Source organism: Lissotriton vulgaris, unplaced genomic scaffold (assembly GCF_964263255.1).
Source record: "Lissotriton vulgaris unplaced genomic scaffold, aLisVul1.2 SCAFFOLD_4372, whole genome shotgun sequence".
In the NCBI taxonomy this organism is placed as follows: domain Eukaryota; kingdom Metazoa; phylum Chordata; class Amphibia; order Caudata; family Salamandridae; genus Lissotriton; species Lissotriton vulgaris.
This window is the reverse complement of record NW_028249395.1, coordinates 94,297-121,766: the sequence shown is the minus strand read 5'-3', so window position 1 is coordinate 121,766 and position 27,470 is coordinate 94,297. Positions and strand designations below refer to the sequence as shown.

The 27,470-nt window shown below is 47.4% G+C and overlaps 1 protein-coding gene across 1 annotated transcript in view; it reads right to left on the bottom strand.

The window, feature by feature from the left end:
- Positions 1–27,470, bottom strand: part of LOC147663577 (collagen alpha-4(VI) chain-like) — an 82,320-nt gene that overhangs the window by 28,166 nt on the left and 26,684 nt on the right. The window contains exons 4-5 of the mRNA XM_086950347.1: positions 24,862–25,449; positions 6,513–7,133 (exon numbers count right to left, since the gene is read on the bottom strand). Coding sequence (XP_086806473.1) covers positions 6,513–7,133; positions 24,862–25,449 — 1,209 coding nt within the window. The remainder of the gene's footprint in view (positions 1–6,512; positions 7,134–24,861; positions 25,450–27,470) is intronic.

Below are 27,470 nucleotides of genomic sequence, written 5' to 3'. Positions count from 1 at the left end.
CTCTCATAGTTTAGATGCAGTGATCTGCTGGTCACACAGAGATCTGCAGAAAACACTTAATTTCACTGAGCTTTAGTTGAGTTGTATCTTACATTTGAATTTTTACAAAAACTGAAATACTCTTGACTATCAAAATGGTTGTAAAATATTTTGGAAATACATTTGTACCGCAATTTAGGATAGTAGGGGGTGTATTAAAATGTGCTTGGAAATATTGGATTTCTGCAGTTTTGTCGTCATCGTGTCGTAGTCTGGTGTTAGTTAGTGTCGCAGCCATTGGGTTCTCCAGGAGACTAACCAGGACTGCAGGTTAATATTTTCCCTCACAACAGGGTGAATAGAAGAGAAGTGAACTTTTGACTATATATTTTCTGTAGAAGAAAAGTTTGAATTCAGATGCTTACATTGTATTTAAAATAAAGGCTTCCCCTGTTGGAGACTATCTTGACAATGTATTTTGTCAGTCCAACACCTCTAGAACCAAGTACCACTGGACTCTGGATTGCTACTGCAGTCAGCAGCAGCTCCTCGACTACACATAGGTGCCTAGTGGCTCTTTGGAGCAAGTGTCTGCATCTTAGAAATAGATCTTGTAAAAAAGAAAGCCAGACCCAAGACAGGCCCTGCTTGTCTGAATTTAAATGAGATCTCTTATTGGTTAGATGCCATGATTCATCATATTTAGAGAAAGGAATCTCTTTATTAAGATATGATAATGCCATTAGTTATTGATGTAACTTCCTTGGCACCGAATATCATATAGATGTAAATTCTTCCTGGAGTGTTTGGAACAGTTCTTTTGGCCGGCCCATGACTCTTTTCCAAGGTAGCCGCTTCTTTCACCTCCTTATCAATGGACCAAGCATCCCTTACGAAGGTAATCCTTCCCCTCCTCACCTGTACAGGCCACAGCACCAAAACATGTTGCTAAAAAATCTGGTTGGCCTCTTAGCTCATCAGGCAACGTTATAGGCAAATGGACATTGAGTGGCTTAGGTTTGAAAAAAAAACATTGAATAAAAATTAAGTTGGTATTTGGATACAGGTACTGACTTTTGAATTTCCAGGCTTAGATCACATCTGTGTCATAGACATAGACATAGGGAGTGGAGAGGTGTGGTGCAGCGGCCAGGGCAGCTGACTTCGGAGCACAGGTTTCACGGTTTGATCCCTGGCTCAGCCCTATGTGACTCTGGGCAATAGCTCACTTAATTTCCACGATGGCCCCAGCGCCTTGAGACCAGTAAGGGTGAGTATTTCGTGCTTTAAAAATACAAAAATGCGGATTTATAGCCAGGTACGTGCATGTTTTGATTACTTTAGATCTACCGTGCATAGGCCTGGTTACGAGTACCACAGAAGGTCATGCAGTGTTTATTTCACTTGTTCAAATATGACACCCTGGGGTTTGGAATCAAAGGGGCAGATTTACAAGCCCCTTGCGCCTCATTTACGCCGTTGTTGCGTCACTTTTGTGACGCAGCGGCGGCGCAAATCCTGCTCCATGGTGCGGGGGTACTTACAACGTGACGCATCTGGTAGACGCGTCACGTTGTAAAGCCCTGCGCCACATGTAGGCGTTCCTGTGCAGGAGGGTGTGGGGGGTGGGGGTGTTCCGGTGCAGGAACGCCTCCTAAAAGTGGCTAAGTGAAATCTACAAGATTTCACTCAGTCACTTTTAGGCCCATGCTGCGTCAAACCCCTGCGACTTCCAGAAGCAGGCGTGAGGATTGACGCAGCATTAACTAGATAGGCCCCCCAGAGCATTGCTGGAGCTGCGTCGCGCTTGCGACGCAACACCAGCAATGCGTCACTTTTACGGCACAGATGCGATACGCATATGTGCCGTTTTTGCCCCATGGTGCGCCGCATTGTAAATGCAGCGCATCCATGATGGCGGAGCTGTGGCGCACAATAACTGGCGCATCCCTGCTGATTTGCAGGGATGCGCCAGTTATTGTAAATATGCCCTTAATTGTTTTGATACGTATATTCTGAGTCTTCCTTAGTAACTATTTACACCAAGTTCTGCATGTCCCAGTAATTACCAACTCTTGTCGCCCCTTCCTGGCCAACCACTGCCAAATATTAATGGAGAGGGTTGGGGACGATATTGCATCAGATAATTACCGAATGTTACAAAGTCTGAACAACTAAAAAAGGAGTTTGCATAGGCATCAGAATTATCCGAACCACTTGTAATCAGGTCCTAAATCTATATCTATCCTGGTTGAGCCAGCATGTCAAATAAAGTCCACTTATGGTTTTGGTTTTTGCTTGTAGGGCACAGAACAATTGACTACTTTATATGATTTTCTTAAATCCACTATACACTGTAAAGTACTCCATGTCTTCTCTAACTTGTTTATCTCTTTGGGGCTTCTGGATCCTTCATTCCTTCCATGAATGTACACATATCTATATAGTATGCAAATATTTACTATAGGTATATCTGCATGCATCAGGCACCCTCAAAACTGTGTACAGCTGAGGAAAATCACAAAGAGCTTAAAATGCTAATGGAATTTTGAGCTCTAAAATAGCCGGTTTGGATTTAGGATTTTATTTCTTGGACCAAACAGGCCATATATTATGCTATGACAACCGTCATGGTGTTGACAACATTTATGGTGGTGACGAAATTATCACATAATTTTAAGGGCTTTGGTACCAGTTTTGGATCTACATCTATGGGTTCTCAGAATGTACTTCGAGGCATCTATTTTGGTGGAAAGTATGACGTTACTACGCATACATTTACAATGCAGTACTTTACATCGCGTTTGTTACAACGCAAGTCATTACAATGACTTGCGCTGGAGGGCGCTGAACTTAGGAATAGTATGATTTACTATTCCAACTCCAGTCTACATACAGTAGGGAAAGTGTTGGAATAGTAAATCATACTATTCGTTAGGTTAGAGCGCCATCCAGCGAAAGTCGTTGTAACGACTTGCGTTGTAATGCCTGCGATGTAAAGGCATTGCGATACAATGCCCGCGTTGTGAAGGATGTTTCCCATTTTGGTGGCCAGATTAGGACTCTCTGCATATAACTTTGCCTAACCTGTCTTCCCAGGCTTAGACTGTATTTGCACTGCGTTATCTGTCGTCATCTAGTTGAACGCTCTTGGAACCCTTTATTTAGAGCTACTTCTGATTGCACTCTCTGTAAAGAATGATGCTGAGAAAGATAATGATCCCTTTCAGTTACTTTGAATCCTTTCCTTGTATCTCTACAATGTCGAAAAGGTTAATTAGAGGTGGTTTTTCCTTGGCCACGTGATCTGGAGCACAGATGAATTCCTGCTCTGTTGCAAAGTTGGTCAACACTTCTTTTTAAAAAAAATATTTTACTTTTACTATGTCAGCTTTTCACTTACTAAACATAGATGTAGCAGTGGTGAGAAAACTGACATTGAGTTTTAAAGAGTTAAGTGGACTATCTGGAGGGAGGTCCCTCCTTTGCCCTGTGAGCTCTACACCAATTGAAGCCATTGGCCTACAACTAACTGCTGCAGTGTGAAGTCTGCCATTGACTGCAATAGTTGTTGGACATTCTCAGGTTCTGAGAGAGCATCTAGAAATCCAGGCTGATCAACCCTGGAGTGATCACAAAGCAAACAGAGGAACTAAAGTTAGATTAAATAAGTAACACTGACCCACTCTGTGCCGCCGCTCACCCTTAAGAGTGTTTTGTGAGTGCAGACTGGGTCCGGACATTGCAGCCTTTATACACAGCAAATGTTCTGTTTATCTTGCATGCATGATTGGCTGTTTGAAATTGCCGATTCACATTTCTGTGTGCAGGTGTCGACCTAGCCTCACTTTTAAAGGTAAGCGTGGGTTTGTTATCACCCAGTGGGCGCCATTGGTAGGCCCACTAACAGTGTTCTACTTGTATGTGGCAAAAGTCAGTTTGCTTGCTGATGGCTTCTTTGCCTCTGCAGATGGGTCTGTCATAGAGCACAAGGGCAACAGATCACTAAATATACATGTTGGCTACACCTATGCAAATTAGGGAATGGCCCCTTGAAATTGTGCTGAAGCATATTTAGCACCCAAAGTGTCTGCAGCCCTTTCTGTAATTCCAAAATGTCCTGTTGTTATCAAAAGCAGGTGCTCAAGTACATGCGTCCCCTGGGCAATTTGTATAATACAGCCCCAGATGGATTTAGTAGGATTTGTTCATCACCACCCCCTTTTCTGAATCGTTTTTGGCCACTATAGGTGTGGCAGGGTATACTCAGACATGAGTCCCTTGCTCACTGCAATATCAGGATTCAAGCAAGCCGGGCCGACGACGGCTGAAATGCCAGAAACCGGTCCCCGGAAGCTTGTCTCCTTTCTGGTGAAGAATTGGCTTGGTAGTTTGGTCTGCCCTGTTCCCATGATGCACTGGGCCAGGGACAGACTAATTTGCATATAGCCAGGTTCTGAGCTGGGATGGTGCAGTGAGCTAAATAACGGTGATGGATCAAGCCCTGATCTTTGGACTGGGTAAGAGTGGTCTGCTTAATTCAGACACTCTGTTCATCACCACCCCCTTTTCTGAATCGTTTTTTGCCACTATAGGTGTTGCAGGGTATACTCAGACATGAGTCCCTTGCTCACTGCACCATCAGGATTCAAGCAAGCCGGGCCGACGCCGGCTGAAATGCCAGAAACCGGTCCCCGGAAGCTTGTCTCCTTTCTGGTGAAGAATTGGCTTGGTAGTTTGGTCTGCCCTGTTCCCATGATGCACTGGGCCAGGGACAGACTAATTTGCATATAGCCAGGTTCTGAGCTGGGATGGTGCAGTGAGCTAAATAACGGTGATGGATCAAGCCCTGATCTTTGGACTGGGTAAGAGTGGTCTGCTTAATTCAGACACTCTGTTCATCACCACCCCCTTTTCTGAATCGTTTTTGGCCACTATAGGTGTGGCAGGGTATACTCAGACATGAGTCCCTTGCTCACTGCACCATCAGGATTCAAGCAAGCCGGGCCGACGACGGCTGAAATGCCAGAAACCGGTCCCCGGACGCTTGTCTCCTTTCTGGTGAAGAATTGGCTTGGTAGTTTGGTCTGCCCTGTTCCCATGATGCACTGGGCCAGGGACAGACTAATTTGCATATAGCCAGGTTCTGAGCTGGGATGGTGCAGTGAGCTAAATAACGGTGATGGATCATCCCTGATCTTTGGACTGGGTAAGAGTGGTCTGCTTAATTCAGACACTCTGTTCATCACCACCCCCTTTTCTGAATCGTTTTTGGCCACTATAGGTGTGGCAGGTTATACTCAGACATGAGTCCCTTGCTCACTGCACCATCAGGATTCAAGCAAGCCGGGCCGACGACGGCTGAAATGCCAGAAACCGGTCCCCGGAAGCTTGTCTCCTTTCTGGTGAAGAATTGGCTTGGTAGTTTGGTCTGCCCTGTTCCCATGATGCACTGGGCCAGGGACAGACTAATTTGCATATAGCCAGGTTCTGAGCTGGGATGGTGCAGTGAGCTAAATAACGGTGATGGATCAAGCCCTGATCTTTGGACTGGGTAAGAGTGGTCTGCTTAATTCAGACACTCTGTTCATCACCACCCCCTTTTCTGAATCGTTTTTGGCCACTATAGGTGTGGCAGGGTATACTCAGACATGAGTCCCTTGCTCACTGCACCATCAGGATTCAAGCAAGCCGGGCCGACGACGGCTGAAATGCCAGAAACCGGTCCCCGGAAGCTTGTCTCCTTTCTGGTGAAGAATTGGCTTGGTAGTTTGGTCTGCCCTGTTCCCATGATGCACTGGGCCAGGGACAGACTAATTTGCATATAGCCAGGTTCTGAGCTGGGATGGTGCAGTGAGCTAAATAATGGTGATGGATCAAGCCCTGATCTTTGGACTGGGTAAGAGTGGTCTGCTTAATTCAGACACTCTGTTCATCACCACCCCCTTTTCTGAATCGCTGTTGTTATCAAAAGCAGGTGCTCAAGTACATGCGTCCCCTGGGCAATTTGTATAATACAGCCCCAGATGGATTTAGTAGGATTTTAGGCAGATGTGGTGCAGTGGCGTAGCAAGGCCTTATGCTGCTATGGTGGCCCTTGCGTTTGCCGCCCGTGGCGGGCGAATGACACAACGAGGGGTGTTGCTGATTCCAGAAGTCACCGCCCTGCGACGGATGCAGGTAAGAGCGGGAGGTGAAACCACCACCCCAAAACTTGTGCTGCCTGGGCGGACTGCCTCCCACTTTGCTGTTGCTACGCCACTGATGTGATGAGCACTTGAAATTAGTCTTAAGTGACAGAAGGAGAACGGGCATTTTTTAACATATTGTCTAAGATACATGCTAATAGCACCTAAAGTGGTTTTTACTATTACTTTGGAAAATAATGAACAATTTATATGTTTTTAGTTGCACAAGCATAAAGATTTCTATAGCAATAATAATAGAACAATGGATTATTTTTTAGAAACAATTACCAATTTAGTTCATGCAAGACTTATGTTTGCCTCTTACCCACTCAGCCATTTACTCACCTGCTGGGGACCTTATAGCCGGTGTCAATGCCCTTGCGATAACGTCAAACTTCTGCTCAATTTGGGATTGTAGGATGTCCAGAATTTCTTGGGGTAGTTCACTGAGTTGCTGCATATCGTTTAGCTGGAAGGCAAGTGGCGGGGTAGCTATGCTTGCCAATTGTTCCAGATCAGACTCCTTGACACCAACAGATACAACCGTGACTCCCGAAGATCTCAATTCTTTGGCAGAGCTTAGAACATCATCCTTCGACTTCCCGGCAGTGAGGAGCACAGCGTACTGCGGAACACCTTGGTTAATTCGACTTCCCCCTTCTTCAGTAAAAAAGGTGGAACGTGTATAACGCAGCGCATTCCCAGTCTGTAGGGGACCTCCTTTGAAGGACAATCTCCTCCGAATATGGTCTAGCACCTCTTCCCTGGATGGGTAGGTATTCAGAAGAAACTCGGTTTGGGGTTCCCCGCTGTATTGAGCCAGGCCAATCTGATATTTCTTGATCCCTACATCTAATTTTTCGACAATGCTGGAGAGAAACTCCTTCATCTGCTGAAAAGTTATTGCACCCATGTTCACAGAAGAATCAATGAGGAAAACCACATCGGCAAAGTGTTTCGAAAACGCTAGAGGAAACAAAAACAAAACCAACATCAATTAATCAAAAAACAAAACTTGCATTTTAAAATTATCATTAGAAACAGTCACTGGTACTCTTGGTCCTTTTCAGGTACTATGGGGCAGATTTCTAAAACCCTTGGGCCACATTTGCGTTATTTTTAACATGTTAAAAATGACGGAAAAGTGTCTCAAGGGGCTTGTAAATCTGTCCCTATATGTTTGTCAGTTAGCAGATTGGGAGGGTTTGCCACCATTTTGTTTGCTTACTGACCCATCATGATTGTTCTTGCAGCCCATTCTACCTCCTAAGTCAGTTGGATTCCATGGCTGTCTCTGACCTAGCAATGAGGCACTAGGGGTGCAATTCTAGGCCATATCAGGGGGAGATTGACCATTTCATTCTATGCTTGGCTCTGGTATGATATGAAAGGAGCAAAGTCCTGGATTCTTCTCATTGTCCATGTAATTCATTCACTGTGATCTTGTGCCTTTTTGTTCATATAGACACATAAGCAAACTCAAGCACCACCTCAATAAAACTGGCTCCTGCCCAAACACCTACTTCACACCATTCCATGCCATTCCTCCACCTCTCAGAATCTCACACCCGGATTATCTCCTGTATGTTGAACAAATCCCCCTCCACTTGCAGATATGTATTGCCCATTGCAGTCCTCAAAGCCAACAACCTTGCCATACTTTCCATCACAGAAACTTATCCCACACCCATCTCCCCATCACCTGAATGAGCATGTCCTGATTAGCTCTTTAGTTGCTTGCAGTAAGAAAATCCACAAATCAGGTTACAATCACTCAAACAACCTTATAACCGCTCACAACCATAGCTTCCCATCCACCCTATCACTCTGATCCCTCTCAGACCCTCTCTCGACCGCTCTTTTTATATCATGTGTAAAGACCATTTAGGGTGCGTGGTCTGCAGCTGACCAAGTTGGCTGCCTGAAATGGGAGTTCCGCTCCCCCGCCCACATTATCCACACACATCCATCCTCTCATTAGCCTGATTACCAGATTGCTGTACGTATGGCCACTGGGGGGACAGGTAATGGCGTCCCGCTCCCCAAATTATGACTGTTTTGCTGCTGAGGCCGCTGCAGCGGGCCTGGAGGTGGGTCCTCAGGGGCTGAAGCCTACTTGCCTATAGTGTGCCCTCAAGGGGGCCTCAGTCTGGGGGCGGCGGGGCTGTGTCCTTCATGTAACGCTCCCCCTCCCCCAAACCCCGCCATGGATGACGATTCTATGATGACTAGCGGTGCAGAAGCTGAGGAACCGAGCTGGGGTGAGAGGTGAGGCTGATCAAGTGGACCAACCTCAGTGGGGGATATGTGGAGAGCAGCCCGTCCAGGGTGGCCCCTGGAGCTCTCTACCTGCACTGTCCTGGGGGGGGGGGGGGGGGCAGGGGGGCTGAACAACAACACCCCTCTCTGCCTGCGACCTGGGGGGAGTACGGGGCAGCCAGTGGTCTGGCGACCTGCTTGGTCTGTGACCTGTGTGGCAGCACGGCCAGCTGTTTGGCATGGGGCGCTTAGTGGCATTTCAGGTAGCTCTGGCCTACACTCCATCTGGCTGGCTGGTCCAGGCCTCTGGTACTTATTGGAGCTGGTGTGCAGCCCTGGCGTGTACTCGCATGTCCTTGGAAGTGACAGCCCCTGGGTGTGTGCGCAACCTTTGAGACACTCCTGTTTGGCACCAGTGGTGCGGCCTCTGCGTGGCGCTGAGAGCAGGAGCCCTAGACTTTGCCATGCAGTCACTTCTGAATGGCCTCCTGTAGTGATGCTAAATGAAGATCAGGTCACGTAGGTTCTTGTAGAAAGATGTATTTAATAATCAAGTTGACATGAGGTGGAAGTTCATATATAAGATAAGATAGTAAGAATAATCCTGAGGTAAATCCCTAGTAAATCCCCACCAGGAGCTGTCACCAGTCAGCTCAATCCTCAGCTCCTAACTGACACTAGCATCAGAACATAACATTCCAATCTGTGATAGCATTCCAAATGATGACATATGTGAAACAACTAGAAAGCCAACACTACACATCTTACCCTTTTACACATTTAACAATTGCAACCAAAAACTAAGATGTTAAAGAGCAATTACACATAATAATAGGATACAGAAAGGAGGTACGTAGAAATAGGAGAAGATAATTAAGTAACAATGAAGAAAAAGAGAAGGTGAATTATAAGAAAAGGAAAATTACAGTAACATCTAAGAGGTGAAAAATCAAGCAAGATTAGAAGCAAGAAGAATCAACAGAGAAAATAAAACAAGATTAGAACTAAGAAGAATGAACAGATCCAAGAAAGAAACAGAGAAAAAGAATGGAATTACAAGACAACACATCTTCTCCCTAAAGGAAAAGAAGAAAACGATAATAAGAATATGGACACCGAACACAAAATTCACGGAATCAGCAAACACACCAATTGGCCAGACTGGCGAAATTGTGAAACAATGAACCGAGTAGTGAAAGGTAGAACCAAGTAAAGCACAAATATGAGAAAGTTAAAATAAGAAAAATGCTCTTACATGAAAACAATTCGAAATCCCAGAATCATAGGATGAAAGGTGAACATTAACATCCAACAAGAGCATGAACAGAAGAAAGGTTGCCAGCAAGAATTATTAATTCTGAATGAAACTTGTAAAAACAGTTAGAAACTGGCATAATAGACATAAAACAGAGCTACTCGCATATAACACTGAAGAAAAGTTGCCAGAAAAAAAAAAAATATGCGCGTTTTGAAGAGTGAGACGCCTTTTTTTTTTCTTTTTAACTACCATTTGCTGTTCGAAGTAAAATATGTGTTGGAAAGTAGCAGAGAACGGAAGGATCGTTTACACACAAAATATGTCGATGGCTTCAATAACTATGTGTCTATAAAATAACATCCAGTAGATGGCAGTAATAATATGTTACACGATACTCAAAACTGCTAATGATGATCTTAGCACCTTACATGAAAATCTTGAAGTTTATGCAGGGAAAGCAGTGAAATGGCTCTGAATGAAAGCAAATAAATGCTAAACTTCACTGGACATAGGAATATGGAAACAACGTTGCAAGCTTGATAATCAATAGGGTGCAAGCTTTCAAATCTATAGGCTATTAATCAACCACTGCAGACTTTTAATCAGTAGGCTTCTTGAACAAGTGCGGCTGAAGTTCATTTTAAATCAAAGCTTTAGAAAGCCGGGACTAGAAGATAATGTAGGGTTACAAATAAGCAGGCTCATAAATCAGGTGCCACAGCTATTAAATCAGGTGCAGTCACTTTTCAATCAGGTGAACCCGTTTTTTAAATCAGGTGCAGCAGCTTTTAAATCAGGTGCAGCAGTAGATAATTTAAAATTTTAGAAAGCAGGGACTGGCAGATTAGTTGGAGGACGACCAAAAGAGTGGAATGGTCACTGGTGGGGATTAATAACGTGCCAGTTTGCTAAGAAGTTGCTTGAAGAAAGTGAAACTTAATGGGTTACCTTGTTTGAAGAAAGTTCATGTTTCAGTTGCTTGTAAATATGAAGAAAAAAATCCCAAACGTCGCTGATTGTAGTGATGTTAAATGAAGATCAGGTCACGTAGGTTCTTGTAGAAAGATGTATTTATTAATCAAGCTGACATGAGGTGGAAGTTCATATATAAGATAAGATAGTAAGAATAATCCTGAGGCAAATCCCTAATAAATCCCCACCAGGAGCTGTCACCAGTCAGCTCAATCCTCAGCTCCTAACTAACACTAGCATCAGAACATAACATTCCAATCTGTGATAACATTCCAAATGATGCCATATGTGAAACAACTAGAAAGCCAACACTACACCTCCCCTCGGCTGCCCCTTTCTGGCATCTTACCAACTCTGCTTTGCGATTGCGATGTCCAGCTCTGACCGTCCCCTACATGAATAACTAAACCTGAAGGTAAGGTGAGCGGCCCTCGCAAATCCAATACTCAAAATTGTGGGATTTCCTAAACTGTGGAGCCTGGGCCTCACTTATCTGCACACTATGTCGCCTGCCAGACCTGATCCCGCTGCAGTGCATGGCTTTCTCCTTACTGGTCTTTGGATGGGAGGACTTCTTTTACAGTGGTCTGCGTGTACCTTGGCCCCCTCTTAGCTGGAGGAGCTTGAGATGTTATGAATTAGCGCTTTGCCTTACTTACGAGAAAGCATTCTAATAACGCTTCTAAAACCACACAAACCTCAGGATCATCCGGATTACTACAGCCCCTTCTCATTAATCAATACTGACACCCAAACACTTGCTGAAATGTTGGCCAACAGGCTGATCTTGTTGCCCGCTGGCCTTGTGCTGTCTGACCTGGCTGGGTTCATCCTTAAGCGCTCCACTTCTCATAACCTCAGGATGCTTTTCGGACTCTGCATCAGCTGAGGCCCGACGGAGAAGAAGTGGCTGTCTTCCTTGACGCCACTAAAGCTTTTGACGCTCCTGGAGTGGCCCTTTTTACCCATGGCCAATCAATGTCTTGCTGTTGGACCTCATCCCTGTTGGCAAAGGACCTCATCAGGGTTGTCCTCTGTCCCCCTTGCTTTATGCTCTGGGGACTGAGCCGCTGGCCATGCCCATTCGTCAGCTTCATGGCTATAGGGGCCTGGCTTTCTCGTAATGTAATATTGTGAAATCATTTGATGTGGACACATTTACCCTCTTTTTGAATAGCCCAGGAGTGTATCTGGACTTGGCTTTATACATATTTTCACTGTTCCGGGAGGTGTCTGGTATAGCAATTAATAGGACCAAGGGGCATATTTACATGTTCTGGTGCATCTTTGCAAATCAGCAGGGATGCGCCAGAACAGATGTGTCACGCAATCCCCCTTGCGCCACCACAGATGCGTCACGTTTACAATGCGGTGCACCATGGTGCAAAGAAGGGAAGATGCGTGATGCATCTTGTGGCGTATGGGCGGCGCATTGCTGGATTCGCGTCGCAAGAGCGATGCAACTCCTGCAATGCACAGGGGCCACCCATACTCAATGTGGTGCGTCACTCCTTACGCCTGCTTCAAGCAGGCGTAAGGATTTGACGCAGCAGCGTCGTAAAACTGACTCAGTGAAATCTTGTAGATTTCACTGCATCAGTTTTACAGGGCTTATCTGCGAGGGAACGCCCACCCTGTGACAGAACGCCCACATGAAACCTGACGCAGGTTTCATGTGGCGCAGGGCTTTACAACATGACGCATCTGCCTAGATGCGTCACGTTGTAAATAAGTCGCAACGTGGCGCATTGTTAACGCCGCCGCTGCGCCACAAAAGTGACGCAACGCGACATAAAAGTGTCGCAAGGGGCTTGTAAATCTGCCCCCAAGTGTGCTATTTTCCCCTTACTCCGGCTACTATTATTCGCCCGCTCTCACTGTCATTGCACCGGGTGACTGACTCCCTGAAATACCTGAGGATTCAAAGTAGTGCCAGCAAGCCGGAAGTCGTGCTTGAGAATTATGGAGTAGTGATATTGGCGTTTGAAGATCAGATCCATGGATGGAGTAAATTGCCTCTTTTATTGATGTCAAATCTTCTGCGGCTGCTCTATCTTTTTATGAATATACTTATTCTTCCACCTCGTCATTTTTTTCGTACCCTAAGCACCCTTATGGTGTGCTATGCCTGGGCAGGGGGGGGGGGGCAACCTAAACTCTGCTGGGAAAACCTAACTCTACTAGACTTGCTCGATCTGTTCACTTTCTCTTGCATCCGGCCGAGACTCAAGGATTATTATCCTGAGTTCCCAGCGGCACCGTCTGAGTGTAAGACACTTACACTCCTCCTCACTGCACCTTCTATCTCATCATTATGCTTTTGTGCAATCTGAGATGCCACTGCGTTCGCTGCATGCCAGGGTTGGATGGGAGGCAGCTTTGTGTAAATCTCCGCAAGGAGTGGGTGGGTTCCTGTGGTCTAAAGACAGTGGATAGAGAGTGGAGAGAGAGACAGTGGAGATAGAGTGGACAGAGTTGAGAGAGAGAATGGAGAGAGAGAGATAGAGTGGAGAGAGGGTAGAGACTGACTGGCTCAGAGACTGAATACTGACTGACAGAGAGACTGACTGGCTGAGAAACTGACTGAAAGGGAGAGAGAGAGAGAGACTGTCAGAAAGAGAGAGATAGAGAGACTGACAGAGAGCGAGAGAGACTGACTGACTGACAGAGAGAGAGAGAGACTGACAGACTGACTAACTGACAGACTGACTAAGAGAGAATGAATGCCACAGAGAGAAACTGACTGACTGAGAGAGAGAGACTTACTCAATGAGAGAGAGAGAGAGAGAGAGAGAGACAGAGAAACAGAGAGACTGTGATGGAATTGGGGTCACAGTGTGTATGGAGCTATGCAATGCCTCTTAGGATTGCTATAGTCTACTAACAAAAATGTATTATCAAAATGTGCTCTTTGTAGTTACATCTGCTTTTGAAATACTGCATTGTCGCAATGTCTAATGTTTTAAAACGGAAATGAGAAGGAGCAGTGGATGCACTTTTGTCAAAACTGAACAATGAGTGAGCCCGATGTTGTATATCATGGCAGGAGTCTGCATCAGGAAACCCACCTAAAATTGGGCAAACTTTCCCGGCCTACTGATGGCAGGGACCCTGTAATGAATGGACCACCACCTATGATGGCCTGCTGGCAGACTAAGCCCAACCTTTAACTCCACCATCCAGTGTTACTTATAACGGCTGTATTGGTGACAGTTGCGTAACAAACACCTCGCATCCCCTGCAGTATGGCGGGTCGCTGGCCTGAGAGCTCTAGACTGGCACGGAGGATGGGAGGGGGGCCCCCTCCATGTCGTTTGCAGTGTGACCCCCTCAAGTTTCGTTATGACACTGGTCTGATGCAATCCCTTTCCCACCAAAGGTAAGCTTTGCCTTGTACTTTTTCGTTTTCTTCAGCAAATATATTTCAGTCCACGAGGGCGATTTCATGCACTTAGCCTGGCTTTGCCCCCTATTTTGGCATACTGAATTGCTGTCTTCTCCACATTCTCTGATATTTTACACGTGTATCTACACCCATCACAAGGGCTGTTGCGTCTATGTCTCCCAACGGAGATGCCAGGCGATAACCCTGAGGTGAGTGCAAAGAACTATCTAAGATACACCCAAGCTATTTAACCCATCAAACCACACACCATTCCTTGTTTTGCACATCTAAAAAGGTAGCGCTACTCCCCGGCATCATGTTTGATCACCCCTGAAATCTTGATTCCTGTGTTCCTGAGTACATCTAAGGAGGTCTGGTGTTCTTTTTAGGTTTTAATAGAAGTATTGAGGGAGAGGCACATCTAAAAAGGGTTAGACAAACAAAAGAAAGTAAGAGCTGGGGGAGATGACAGAGTACAGCAGAGAGCTAAACATAAGGGGCAAAACAGCTATATAGAACAAAAGGCTTAAGGAAAGGGAGATGGGGAAGAGTGATGTGTATGTAATGGCAGAATCAAGGAGAGAAGGGAAGAATGTTGGTTAGGCAAAAGGAATAGCATGCAAAAAAAGACATGTAACCGGTTTGGTGAGAGTGAGAGGGTAGAAGAGGAGAGAATGTTGTAAGTTACATAAGAGCAGTGGTGTAGCACAAAATGATGGAGAATGTGATAATGGGCCCCTGAGTCTCCCACATCTCACAGATATTCATTGGCCCTGGGCTGAATGGGAGCCCCCTGATGGGTTGGGGGCCCTCTGAAGTGTTGTGGGCCCATCTGTGCTGCAGGCAGGGGCCTGTATTGCATCCTGGCACAAGAGGTGAAGCAAGGTAAGAGGCCGGGGAGAAGAGTGGTGAATAGCAGCGCATGTATGGGGAAGCAAAAGCGACAGGGGCAGAAACAGCGAATGTAGATAAGAGGTGAGAGAGATAAAACATGAAGAGTTGAGCATGGAGGGGAGAGGTGGACATGAAGGGGGCAGAATCAGTGAATAAAGTTAATGCTAGAGAGAAAGATGAAAGGTGAAAGGCAGTGCTTGGATAGGAGAGGTAGATATAAGAGAAGCAGAACCATTAGGATAACATGAGTGTCATGAAGAAGGAATGGTGAGTGTTAAATGTAACAGGCAACACAACCAAGATCGGGTACGAGGCTGGGAGAGAGAGGCAGGGGAGAGGTAGGTTTCAGACAATTGCCCTCTACAAACTAGGACCCGAATGCCTCAACACACGTCTGTCCTTCTACACACCCACCCACCAACTAAGATCCTCCAACCAAGCGCTTGCCGCAGTTCCGCGCATCCACAAATCCACCATGGGAGGAAGATCCTTCTCCTAACTGGCGGCCAAGACCTGGAACTCTCTCCCCACTCACCTCCGCCTCTCACAAAACCACATTTCATTCAGAAAGGAACTTAAAACCTGGCTATTCGATAAATAATGCACCCCCTCCCACAAGCGCCTTGAGACCCTATGGGTGAGTAGTGCGCTATACAAATTTCTGAACTTGAACTTGAACTGTACCATCATTGAAACGTTTGCTGATGTGGATCTCTCTAGAACTACATCCACCTGATTTAGAATTGTTTCGCTTTTTTCCGGCCATTTTTAGTTTTTCCATCTGTTTCATTGTAGTTGCCAGGTTGTCTGCTGTGGCACCTCACAAGATTTTTCTCTTCCCCCTGTGGGTTTCTTTGTTTATTTAAGCTCTTTGTCTTATTAGATTTTTTTAAACATTTATTTAATACTTGTGCTGAAGCCTGAAGGATGGTGATGAAGTAAAAAAATGTGCCCCCCCCCCCGGAAAACATTTCTGCGGATGCCCATTAGCGGACACCGACAAGGCTTTCCAGCTGAATTTAAACAAAGGGTAGAGTCAGTCGTGTCATAGTGAAGACCCCAGCCTGACTGCAGTAGAAATAAACACAAGAAGGTCGGTCCTGTGGGAAGGATTTTTATTTTGTTTCTACACTTATGATTCCGCCAAAAGAACAGCAAAATCGACTTTTGCAAGTGTTACTAAGATAGAATTTATTTTCTTTAGTTCTTACAACCTACAATCTTAATGTTATGGGTTTGTGGAAGCACAAATTATACAAGAAGTAACAAGAATCACACAACAGTCCAAACTGCAACCCGAAGGTATGGACCGGAGCTGACATCATGATGCTATGATATTGGGATCCAGATCTTTATAAAAAGTCGTCCTTGACTGTTCGCATATAATATGCAACACCAGATTGTGTATTTGTGAATCTAGGCTGCTTGTGGTATTAAACATGCACAGAAACTGGTTTGTTCATTTGTTGAGCTTTGAAGTTCAGCCTAACCCTTTTCTTTTCTTGGGAAAAAGAGGTATTCAATTATGGAAAAATTTACTTTCTCCTTTAGCCTCTCCAATTGCATCTGTATTGCTTCTATGGCTTTAACTGAGGTTGCTGATGGAGGTCTGATCTGTGATTGATTTGTGTATCTTCCTCACCTAAAACGAGAGAAACATGAAAAGGGGCCACTCTTAGGGACATAATACCATGTACCTCTAAAACTCAAACTGTGGAGTGTGCACTGGGTTCTCAATCCATTTTGGACCTCAGTGATCATGGTTGTCCAGAATGTGGCATTGTCCAATTGCATTCTTACCCAGGGTTCTACCTTCTTTCTTCAGTCATAAATCAAGGGCGGTCTACGTATATTACTGCCTCCATTGCAGGCGGGGCGTGGCTTGGATGCCGAGGAGGTAGGCTGCGTGAGCCTGGAGCTCCGCACCTGATCCCAGATATCATCCTGATTATCCACGCGAATTCCAGTAAAACTTGGAAAATCTGTGATTTAAAGGCATCACGGAGGCAGCGGCGTTCAGAGTGGACGACCTGGAGCTGTTTCTCGTCCTGAAAATCGACCTCGAATAAATGCATCGGGTGTGATAGCCGTCGATCTAAGATGGCGTTCTGAGGCCTGGACAATTGTCGCAGTCGGCGGAGGTGGTTTGAGGCCTGATTCTCATGTCGATCCAGTACTAGCGGTGATTACCAGCCGGAGGACCTCCCCTAACCTTATCGGTAGACACAGGTGGCCTTTCCTCGCTCTGGTGGCGAGTCACGGGGACACACGACCGCAAGTTTATTCTCTGAGGAGGCCCCAAAATGGCGGCGGCTTTGTGACGACGACCCCGACTCTCCGCGCATAGATTGGCACCTCGAGACCCCGTTGAGGCAGAGGACTTCCGGGAACTGACCCCACGGGTGCGATCAGAACAGCGTCCAGTGCCCTAAAGGTGTCTTAGATCCCTGATCCTATCGCCCGGAGGGCTATCAGGTGGCGAGATCCTGCAGTGCGGAGACAGCGAGGAGAACAAAAGGGGTCCTGGGAGCCAGTGCCTTCCGCAACCAGGATGGTGAAACCAAAAGGGAAGGGGGACGGAGCGGCTGAATCGGAAACGATGGATGGCGCGGATCGAGACCACTCTGCTCTCCAGCGCATGCAGGACCGTATACTAGAGGCCATCAAGTCCACGAAAGACGCCCTGCAACAGGACATCGCCCAGGTGGCGACGGGCTTAGGTCTCCTGAAAGCGGACCATGACAAGCTTAAAGACAGAGTTAAGAATATGGAGATATCTATTCAGGAATTGGCCCCGGACCACGCAGCGGTGAAAGCACAGATGGCGGATGCTTTGGACAGGCTGAAGGTGTTGGAGAGGAGGGCCGAGGATGCGAAAAATAGGAGTAGGCGCAACAATGTTCGCCTCGTGGGCCTTCCGGAAAAAATTGAGGGCGATGACATGGTGGGCTACCTCGATATTTGGCTACGCACCGAAGAGGCGCCAGAGGGACTATCTCCTTTCTTTTCCCTGGAGCGGGCCCACAGGGTTCCAGCCCGACCCCCGGCCCCGGGCCTGCCGCCTCGCCCGGTGGTGATTAAGCTACTTCACTACAGAGATCGAGACTGGCTACTACAGAGGGCGAGGGAAGCAGGACCCTTTCAAGTGAAAATAACAGTCACCCTGTTCCCGGACTACACTTTTGAGACCCAAAGACTCAGGGCCAATTTCCTCTCGCTCAAGCGTGAGCTCCGTGGGGAGGGTATGAAATACTCCCTTCTCTTTCCAGCGAAGCTGAGAGTAGTGGTGGACAACAAGTCGCTTTTCTTTACTACCTCGGTGGACGCTTGGGCCTGGTGGGACACGTACAAGTCTGGTACGGACGGAGCTAGGGCCAGGGCGGAGGAGGCTAGAGAGAAACAGCCGATCAGGAAGTCGCAACGTATTCGCAAGAATCGGCGGAGAACTGGGAAACCATTGGTGTCACAGACGGAGACAGAGAGGAAGGCAGCCCTACCGGCGGTGGTGGACCTCTCTGGCACGGCAAGGAGCCAATCCGGGAAGGGTACGGAATCGGAGGAGCAGGGCACGGGATCGGAGACGGAACTCTCGGAATTCGGAGGAGCCAAGGGCCCCATCGTCACACCTCAAACATCTGGGGAGATAGTCGAGGCATGATACTGGACTTGAGGAGCGACCTGATGGTCAGACACTGGGGCGCTGTGCCCGTGTGCGCAGTTTAACACTGTATGGGACTTCGTGAGTCTTTCATGGGGGGATCATGGGGCGGGATATGCGGGTCTGATTTGTTTTGACGAACTCCTTCGGCATCGGTCCGCGCCCTACTGGCCCTTACGGTCATCGCAGTGGAGACTGCGAGTATTAGTGCCTTTCTTTGAGGGGATATTTAGTTGTGACAGTTTGGATGAGTTCACTTCCAATTGCGGGGGGGCCTGTCCTGGGGGGGTGGGAACCGAGAGTAGTTGGGGATGCTTAGGTTGGTTTTGGGGGGATGTGGGGTTCATTTGTTTGGAGTGGGAGGGGGGGCAGTATTATGTTGGCACGAGCGCATGGTCGATGGCCGTTATTGTTCTGTCTGCGGGTGCAGGGGGTATGGCTAATACGGGGGCTTTGAAATGTGTGACCTGGAATGTGCGGGGTCTTCATACCATGGTGCGTAGACACAAGGTCCATGCGTATCCGACACGTAGGGGTGTGCATATAGCTTTTCTTCAAGAGACGCACCTCACCAAGCAGGAGGGAATAGCGCTACGGAGGAGGTGGTGGGGGCAGCTATTTAACACAACGTAATCGGCCTTTGCAAGGGGAGCATTGATTTGGATACGGGCAGGGGTTCCCTTCCAGGTCACTAAAAAAGTAGTAGATCCAGAGGGTAGATCTGTGGCTGTGGAGGGGAGACTTAGGGGCCGGATAGTGTCTCTTTGTAGGGTGTATGCTCCGAATGTAGATTTGCCCGCTTTCCTGACAGCGCTTTTGGGCAAACTGGCGAGCTATTTGGCAGGGCCGATGGTCATGGGAGGAGATTTCAATTCGGTGGTGGATACTCATTTGGATAGGTCCCATCTCCTATTGCACGCCTCCCCAGTACACAGGGTAGCGAAACGCCGACTAGATTGGCAGGAGAGCTGGGACCTGGGGGACGCTTGGAGGGCACTACACCCTACCACGAGGGATTACTCCTTTCATTCTACTTTACATGATCTGCATGTTAGGTTGGATGTGTTTCTGTGCTCATCGCATGTGCTCTCAGCAGTGGGAAGCGCGGAATATTTGGCCCGCACGTTGTCGGACCACAACCCTCTGCTGTTGTCCCTGAACTGGATGGTGGAAATCAACTGTGTCCCAACATGGCGGCTGCAACCTGATACATTGGATGATTTGCTTTTTAGGGAGGCCCTGGGGGAGCGAGTGACATGTTATTTTGATGAGAATAGTGGCTCCGCCTCCACTAGGGCTGTGGAGTGGGATGCGTTTAAGGTGGTGATTAGGGGTCACTGTATCGGAAGCGCTGCAGGTGCTCGTAAGACTTTGTTGGATGATCTTGAAAGAGCGGAGCGGCGGTTGAGGGAGAAGGAGAGAGAGCGCCCAAATCATTCCGAGCTCCAAGAAGGGGTTAGTGGCGCCAGAGAAGCGCTAGCGGTGGAGTTAGAGCGGCTGCTAGCTTCGACCACAAGGTATATCTGACGAGAGCGCATGCGGAGGGCGATAAAGCAGGGTCGATGCTGGCGTGGCTTGCCAACCCGATCAGGCGGGGTGCTCCAATCATGGCGGTTCAGGAGGAGGGGGGCGGGCTTTGCCACACCCAAGCCGGGATCCAGTTTAGGTTCAGAGCATATTATGAGGGTCTGTATGAGAGCGGGCTGACGGGGGGCGGAAGAATTGGAAACCTTCCTTGGAGGGTTGCAGCTACCACAGCTAGAGAAATCAGAAGCCGAAGAGCTGGGTCGGCCTATAACGGTCGGGGAGATAGGGAGTGCGGTAAAACAGATGGCCAGGAATAAAACCCCAGGACTTGACGGTCTGCCGATAGAGTTCTATAGCAAATACTTGGAGTACCTGGCCCCACAACTGCAACTGGTTTACAACGAGGTGCAGTCACGAGGTAGACTCCCGCGATCAATGTGCGAGGCCCTTATGATCCCGTTGCTAAAACCTGGTAGAGCGAGTGATGCCCTTTCATCTTACCGTCCATTATCTATGCTCACGACGGATTACAAGATACTGAGCAAAATCCTGGCGAATAGATTGTTGACTCATATGACAGGCTTGATTCATAAAGATCAGTGCGGCTTCATCCCAACGCGAAATACTACCCACAATATTCGCAGGCTGACTAGGCTGTTGGGGGCTCGGTTATCGGAGGGGACTACTCCATTCGTGCTCTCCATAGATATCGAGAAAGCCTTCGATAGTCTTGAATGGGAATATCTGTATGAAGTGATGAGGCGTTTCAGACTAGGGGAGGGCTATATTAATTGGACCAAAGCCCTATATACGGAAGCCACGGCTAGAGTTAGAGTGGGTTCACTGATCTCGAATCAATATCCGGTACGACGCGGCACTAGGCAGGGGTGCTCCCTTTCCCCCCATTTGTTCGCGTTGGCAATGGAGCCTTTTGCAGCGGAGGCCAGGTCTGGCCGCTACTATAAGGGATTGGTCTACAGGGCCAGGCCGCATGTCATCTCATTGTATGCGGACGACTTGTTGATGTTCTTGGCCGATGCGGAGGAGGAGTTGCTGGGAGCGAGACGTTTGCTGGAACTATTCGGGCGGATGTCGGGCCTGAAGGTCAATTGGCCCAAATCTTGTCTGTACCCGCTGAGACGGGGAGAGCCGTGCCCCCTCACGGCGCAGCAACTCCGATGGGAACCTCATTGCCTGCACTACCTCGGCGTTTATGTATACCACGCCCCAGCAGATATGCTGGATGGTAATATCACTCGTTGTATTAATGCCTTGAAAGGGTGTATGGATTTCTGGGCTACTCTCCCACTCTCACTGGCAGGTCGGGTCTCCTTGCTTAAGATGGTGGCACTGCCTAGGCTACTATATTATTTTAGAACTCTCCCGCTATGACCAGCGATCTCAGTCTTTCGGCGCCTGAGATCGCTGGTCATAGCGTTTTTATGGGGCACGGGTCGGCGGCGAATAGCACTGGATACCCTCTTGCGAGCCAAAGATGAGGGAGGCATGGCGGTGCCTGATTTCGAATGCTATTACCTGGCGGCTCAACTGCAGACTTTCACACAGGAGGTAGCGAGGGTGTACCGAGGCCCGGAGAATTCTAGAGATGAGGGCACTCCGCGGCATGTGCTGGCGTACATCATGCTGCATCAGAAATTATTGCTTAGAGATCTGACAGTGGAAGAGCAGACGTTCCGACTATGCTGGAACCGGGCGCGCAAACGAGCGGGAATCCGCCGCATGTATGCTCCGGAGATCCCGCTGGGAATGGTCACAGCCCTGCCTCATGGTGGAGACTGGTCGAGACTGCTAGGTTGGGAAGAGGCTGGGGTTCAGATGCTGGGCGATTTATATGAAGACGGTGCATTGCTTCCGTTTCAAGAGCTACAGGAGCGGTTCGACCTTCCACGAGGCGATTATTTATTACATGCGGCGATAACGGGCGCCATGCAAGACCACTGGGGAGAGGGATTGCAGGAACCTGCGACCTCCATGGCGTGCCAATATGCGATGATGGCGGCCGGAACCTTTAAGGCGGTAACCTGTCTGTATTCCAGAATGTTGCGGGAGGCCTTGCAGCCGCTCACAGATCTAAAAGCTAAGTGGGAACAGGACCTCCAAATGGAGATTCCTGACGCTACTTGGGGTCAACTATTGCGGAGGGCGCAGAAGAGCACGAGGAACGCTAGATTCCAACTCATACATTTTTATGTTATTCATCGGGCATACCTCACGCCAGGGAAAATACGGCAGTACTTTGGAGTGGAACAAGCGGCCTGTCCTAGGTGCAACACACTGGGGGCGGATCTGGGACACATGCTGTGGGATTGCCCTGCCTTGGGGGAATACTGGCAGGAGGTTGGGAGGGCTTTGAATAACGCCACGGATAGGGAGATACAGTACACCAAAGCAGTGGGGGTGCTGCACTGGTTTCCTCACACATCCAAAAATAAGACAACCAGCAGATTCATAGATATGGGGCTGATATTGGCGAAGAGGGAAATAACTAGGAATTGGAAATCGAAAGTGGGGCCCACATACAAGCGCTGGTATGGTGAATGTCTGAGGTGGGCAGCCTGCGAAAGCACTTTACGATACCAGATGGCTAGGAGGGCTGCTGATGAGAAAGCCATGGAGAGGGCAACAGCATGGGAAATGATGGTACAGGCACTCCGGGATGATAATGATGAGGAGGAAGGAGAGGATGCGGACTCTGAAGCGGCCGACCCCAATAGCGCACCTAGGAGCAAGCACACCTTTAGCGAATGTTTAACTCCTCCTTGCACACACCAGACCTTATTTTTCTCTAGGATTCTACTATAGCGCTGCCACGGGGGGGGGGGAGGGGGGGTGTTCGGGAGTGTTGGGAGTTGGGGGGGTTGTGGTTGATAGGGGGTGGGGGAGGGGCGAAAATTTAAAAGCAGTCCACGTCTTCCTGAGTTTAGGGCTATGGACATTGGACAATCAAGCAGGAAATGGACTTATTATATTTGTTGCTCAGTCTTCTACCTGGAGACGTGAATAGCATGTTAGGGGGGGGCGAAATGATTATGTGCCTTACTGCTATGTTGCTCTGCTATTTATCAATGTGTTGTCTATGCAATTATTTTGGTACTGCAATAAAAACGATGTTACAAAACAATTACTGCCTCCATTGCATGCTGGTCATAAGGTCACGCAATGGATCAACTACAAAATTAGCAATTATGGAGCCAATACACTGACTCCAATTTTCCAGGCTCAGAAATGGAGGGATGAGGGAGGAGAGGGGCCTATGTGACATGCTCCAATGCCATAGCAAATCCTCTACTTCTATGAACCTAAGCTGGTTTGAACACCCGGCTCTGGGACGGAAATGTCCAGCATGTTCCCTAGAAGCCACTAGGGTTTTTGGTGGGTTGGCAACAGTGGAGTGATGTAATTTGTCTAAATATATGGCACCTTTAGAGAGGTAGTGAGAGCTTAAAACCAAATCAAGCCGTCTCAATAGAGGAACTTAGGAGTTAACTCAGATGCAAGGTGCAAACGTCACACTTTGCACTCAAGTTCATAACCAAATAGAAGTTTATTAAGCACATACGAATACAAGCCTTATCCACCAGTAATGGCAGCTCCTTTCTGAATGCTCAACAATACTCAGCATTCAAATGCACGCATTCAACAAAGCAACCTCAAAGTGTTCCAGAACAAGCAGTGATGCTATTACCTGTTGCACATGCTGAATGCCTTGAACTAGGATACCATACAAGACAACCAGAAGGGATGGAAACCAAAGTTGAAACAAAGGAGAACCCACTTTGGAATGTACTGATATTTCGAAGGAGCAACAAGGAAAGCATGGCAGAAACATGATTAATATGTGGTGATCAAGCCCAGGGGAAATACTTAAGACTTGACTTGATTCCAAAATAAACACCTGCTTAAAAGGTATTCATTGCCCTCAATAGTAATTAGCCTATCAATTCTAATAGAAGCCCCAGTTGTATATAATTGTTTACAGGTTCAGGACTGAGCCAATCACAGCTGTCAATGTTCATCTTCCTTAGGCTGCAATGAGACATGACTCTGGGCCGAAGGATGCCTCTGGATTGGCCAGCTGTGATAAGGAAATCCAAAAAGTATAGCAAATCAAAGTTCAAGGTCTAGGGCACTCGATTTTAATGCTGTAAATGAAGTAGAAGAAATTACCATTTGGAGAAGAAGCAGCGATCAAACAACATTTACCTTATATTCTAGAATTAAATGAAAACCTTAGGATTATTCATTGCAAAGATGCACACAAAGCAACATTTGTTTTGCAACAACTTTCATCTGCTTTTTGCAATGAAGATCAGGAGTGAATGGTAGCTGGGCCATTTAAATCATCAATGTAATAACAGGTGGTAAAACATCTCAGCACAAATTCCACTTGAAATGGTTACCGGGCATCTTACGCTCATAAATATTGCCTGTGCACAACAATGGGCAATAACCTGTGGTAATAGTATGTCTGTCTATACTGGGTGCATTATCAGCACTGATGGACTTGCTCACATGGGCAAGTGCCATGAGGTTGGACCTGGTGAAAAATGCAGTTGCTACCACAGGAGTGAGCATAGTCTAGTTTATTTCCTGGTTGGTGCTAGTGCAATGAGGGTGATGAATCATGCTCACACCCATTTATCATTAGCGCTTGGGCCCAAAACACCGCCAAAGAACATTGCATTAAATGATTAATTAAAATGATTAAATTCTACAGTACCTTGAATCTGGGCCTCGACGGAGAAGCAGATGTTTTGCAGGAAGGTACCTATGAAGCTCTCGAGGAGATCAAAGCTGGCGATGTCAAACTGGAATTTCTCAGTCGGTTTGCTTACTGCCTCATGAAGTGCTGCAGAATTTTTGATACCAATCCCAATCAGGTAGATTGAAATCCCTCTGGCCTTCAAGGCTCTAGCAGGTTCTTTGATGTCATCAGTAGACTCCCCGTCTGTGATCAAAACAGTCACCTGTGGTACGTTTCTCTCAGCTCGGCTTCCCGCACTCGCCGTAAAGTAGTTTTTCCCAATGAAGTCCAAAGCTTTCCCAGTGTTTGATCCACCAGTTCTGTAAGGCAAATTCTGTATTCGTTCTAATATCTCAGCTTTGGAGGTGTATTCGTTTAGCAGAAACTCCTGTAAGGTGTCATCGCTGTACTGGGCCAGACCAATGCGGATTCTCTCACTGCTAACGTCAAGGCTGGAGACCAACGTAGACAGGAAACTCTTTACTCTCAGGAAGTTTTCTTGGCTAATGCTGGTTGAGCTGTCCACCACGAACACAATGTCTGCAACTGTGGCTCTCCTGCAGGCTTCAGGAGACAAATAACATCTGGTGAACACTTTATGAATAGAAGAAACATTGCACAACAAGATGTGTGACCTGCCTGGCAAGTCATCAGGACCTGAATGAGGGATGGTACCTTGCTGATGGAAACTACCAGTCACAACCTTGAAGAAATAATCATCTCCTGTGCAAACTCAAGGGGATCTAGACCTCTGGATTTATGCATCTTTCACATGCACAATGTACTGTTAGTGCATCTCTAAGATGTTATATGTACGCGTAGTGAGTTGGCAGGTACACCAAGCCCAGGAATAGTAGCGGTCCCATTTATGGAGTGAGTTCCACACATTTCAATGCTACGGAGCTACGGAATGGAGGGAGAGATAAAGAAAGATTAGAAGAGAGATAAAGTACATATAAAATGATGTGCAATTCCAGCGGTGGTCTGTGCAGGTACGCGCGGTGGGGTGGGGCAGAGGCAGGCAGGAAGGGGGGGAAATCGATAGATGACGGAATAGGGAAAACGAAATATATAAATTATACCTATTCCGTCGTCCAATGACATCCCCTTCACCCCGTCCTGTCCCGCCCCACCGTCCTTACCTGGACGGACCGTCGCTATGCAATTCAAAATCAAACCCTGAAATTGTGTGGAATGTGTAGACTAGTGTCTACCTTATTGGAAGTGAAGCGAGGAGACCAGAATTTCAAAAAACAAATTCCTACATGAGGCCATGTTATGTATTAGGGTCACTTTCCCTGTTTGCGCCTGCTGCACCTTAACACAGGTGTGCCGGGCGCAAACTGAAAAAGTGCGCCATGTAACATAGAGTGCGCTGCCCCCCCGTGCTGCTCTGGGGGCAGCGCATTCAAGTGTAATACGGAGTGGCTTTGAAGCAACTGCTCTGTGTTTTCACAGTGCAGGCAGCACCTCATCTGCACCTTGAAGGGGGATTAGAGATTCCCTCGCAGGAGGGTGCAGTCAGTGACTGCACCCACCTGCAAGGGGCTTTTCCGCCAACCAGAGGGCTGCCATCAAGGGGCACACTGACAGTGCAACTCCATTAAGGTGGTGCACTGTCGGTGCGTCTCCTGACAGCTTCTTTGCCTCTGTGCCCAGGTCTGTAATACGCCACAGGCGCAGAAGCAAAGGGATTCCCTCATTTGAATGGGGCACGCCCCCATGCAAATGAGGGAACACCCCCTGCAGATAGCACTGGCGCTTTATGTGAGTCAGCACTACCAGTATTACAGAAGGGGCCGCAGACGCTTGTGCAGCTGCTTTTGGAACACCAAAGTGCCCCAGGGTGCAAACCTCCCCTGCGCCCCTCGGCACTTTCTGTAATATGGCCCTTGGTCAAAGTAGATGATCTCAAGGAAAGCCACTCTAACCACCTATGCTTCTCTTATCAACAAAGTGCCCAGAAGCAGGCACCGCTTCACCACCAGTGTTAAGCACCATATTATGTCTTCAATTTACCGTCACATTCATCCACTCTTCTTGGGTTACTTGTCAGTTACCATGAGTACTTCAATGCAAGGGCTTCAATCATAGCAGTGAAAACTCTTCACTAAACCCATCTCTAAGGCACACTCACACCTGCGTAGGATCACTGACAGAATATCGGAAACAACAATAGCAAGTAAAGATTTAGTATTCCTAGATCCACATCTATGCACTTTGAAAATATATAAATATTATCAAGGTACATACATGTGGAGTTGTATATAGTAAAACGTTGCTTACCTATAGAAACCTACGTTCACAATATTATTGTCCTCGATATTCTTGACACAATATTTTGTACCACGATAAAAAAAATTCCGATATGCTGTCTAAACACCCCAGGTATAATCCCAGGGTTACCAGATCATCAATGACAAGAGTCTACCTCTCTCTTAACACCTTGACTGCTAGCGGTTTTCCCGCTGTGTGCTGGGATCTCGAAAATCCCGAGTAACATGACGAGCTCAGCTCGTCCTCCGCATACGAGCGCTGTAGCTGATGACGAGCTGAGCTCGTCATCAGCATCGAAGGGGTTAAAC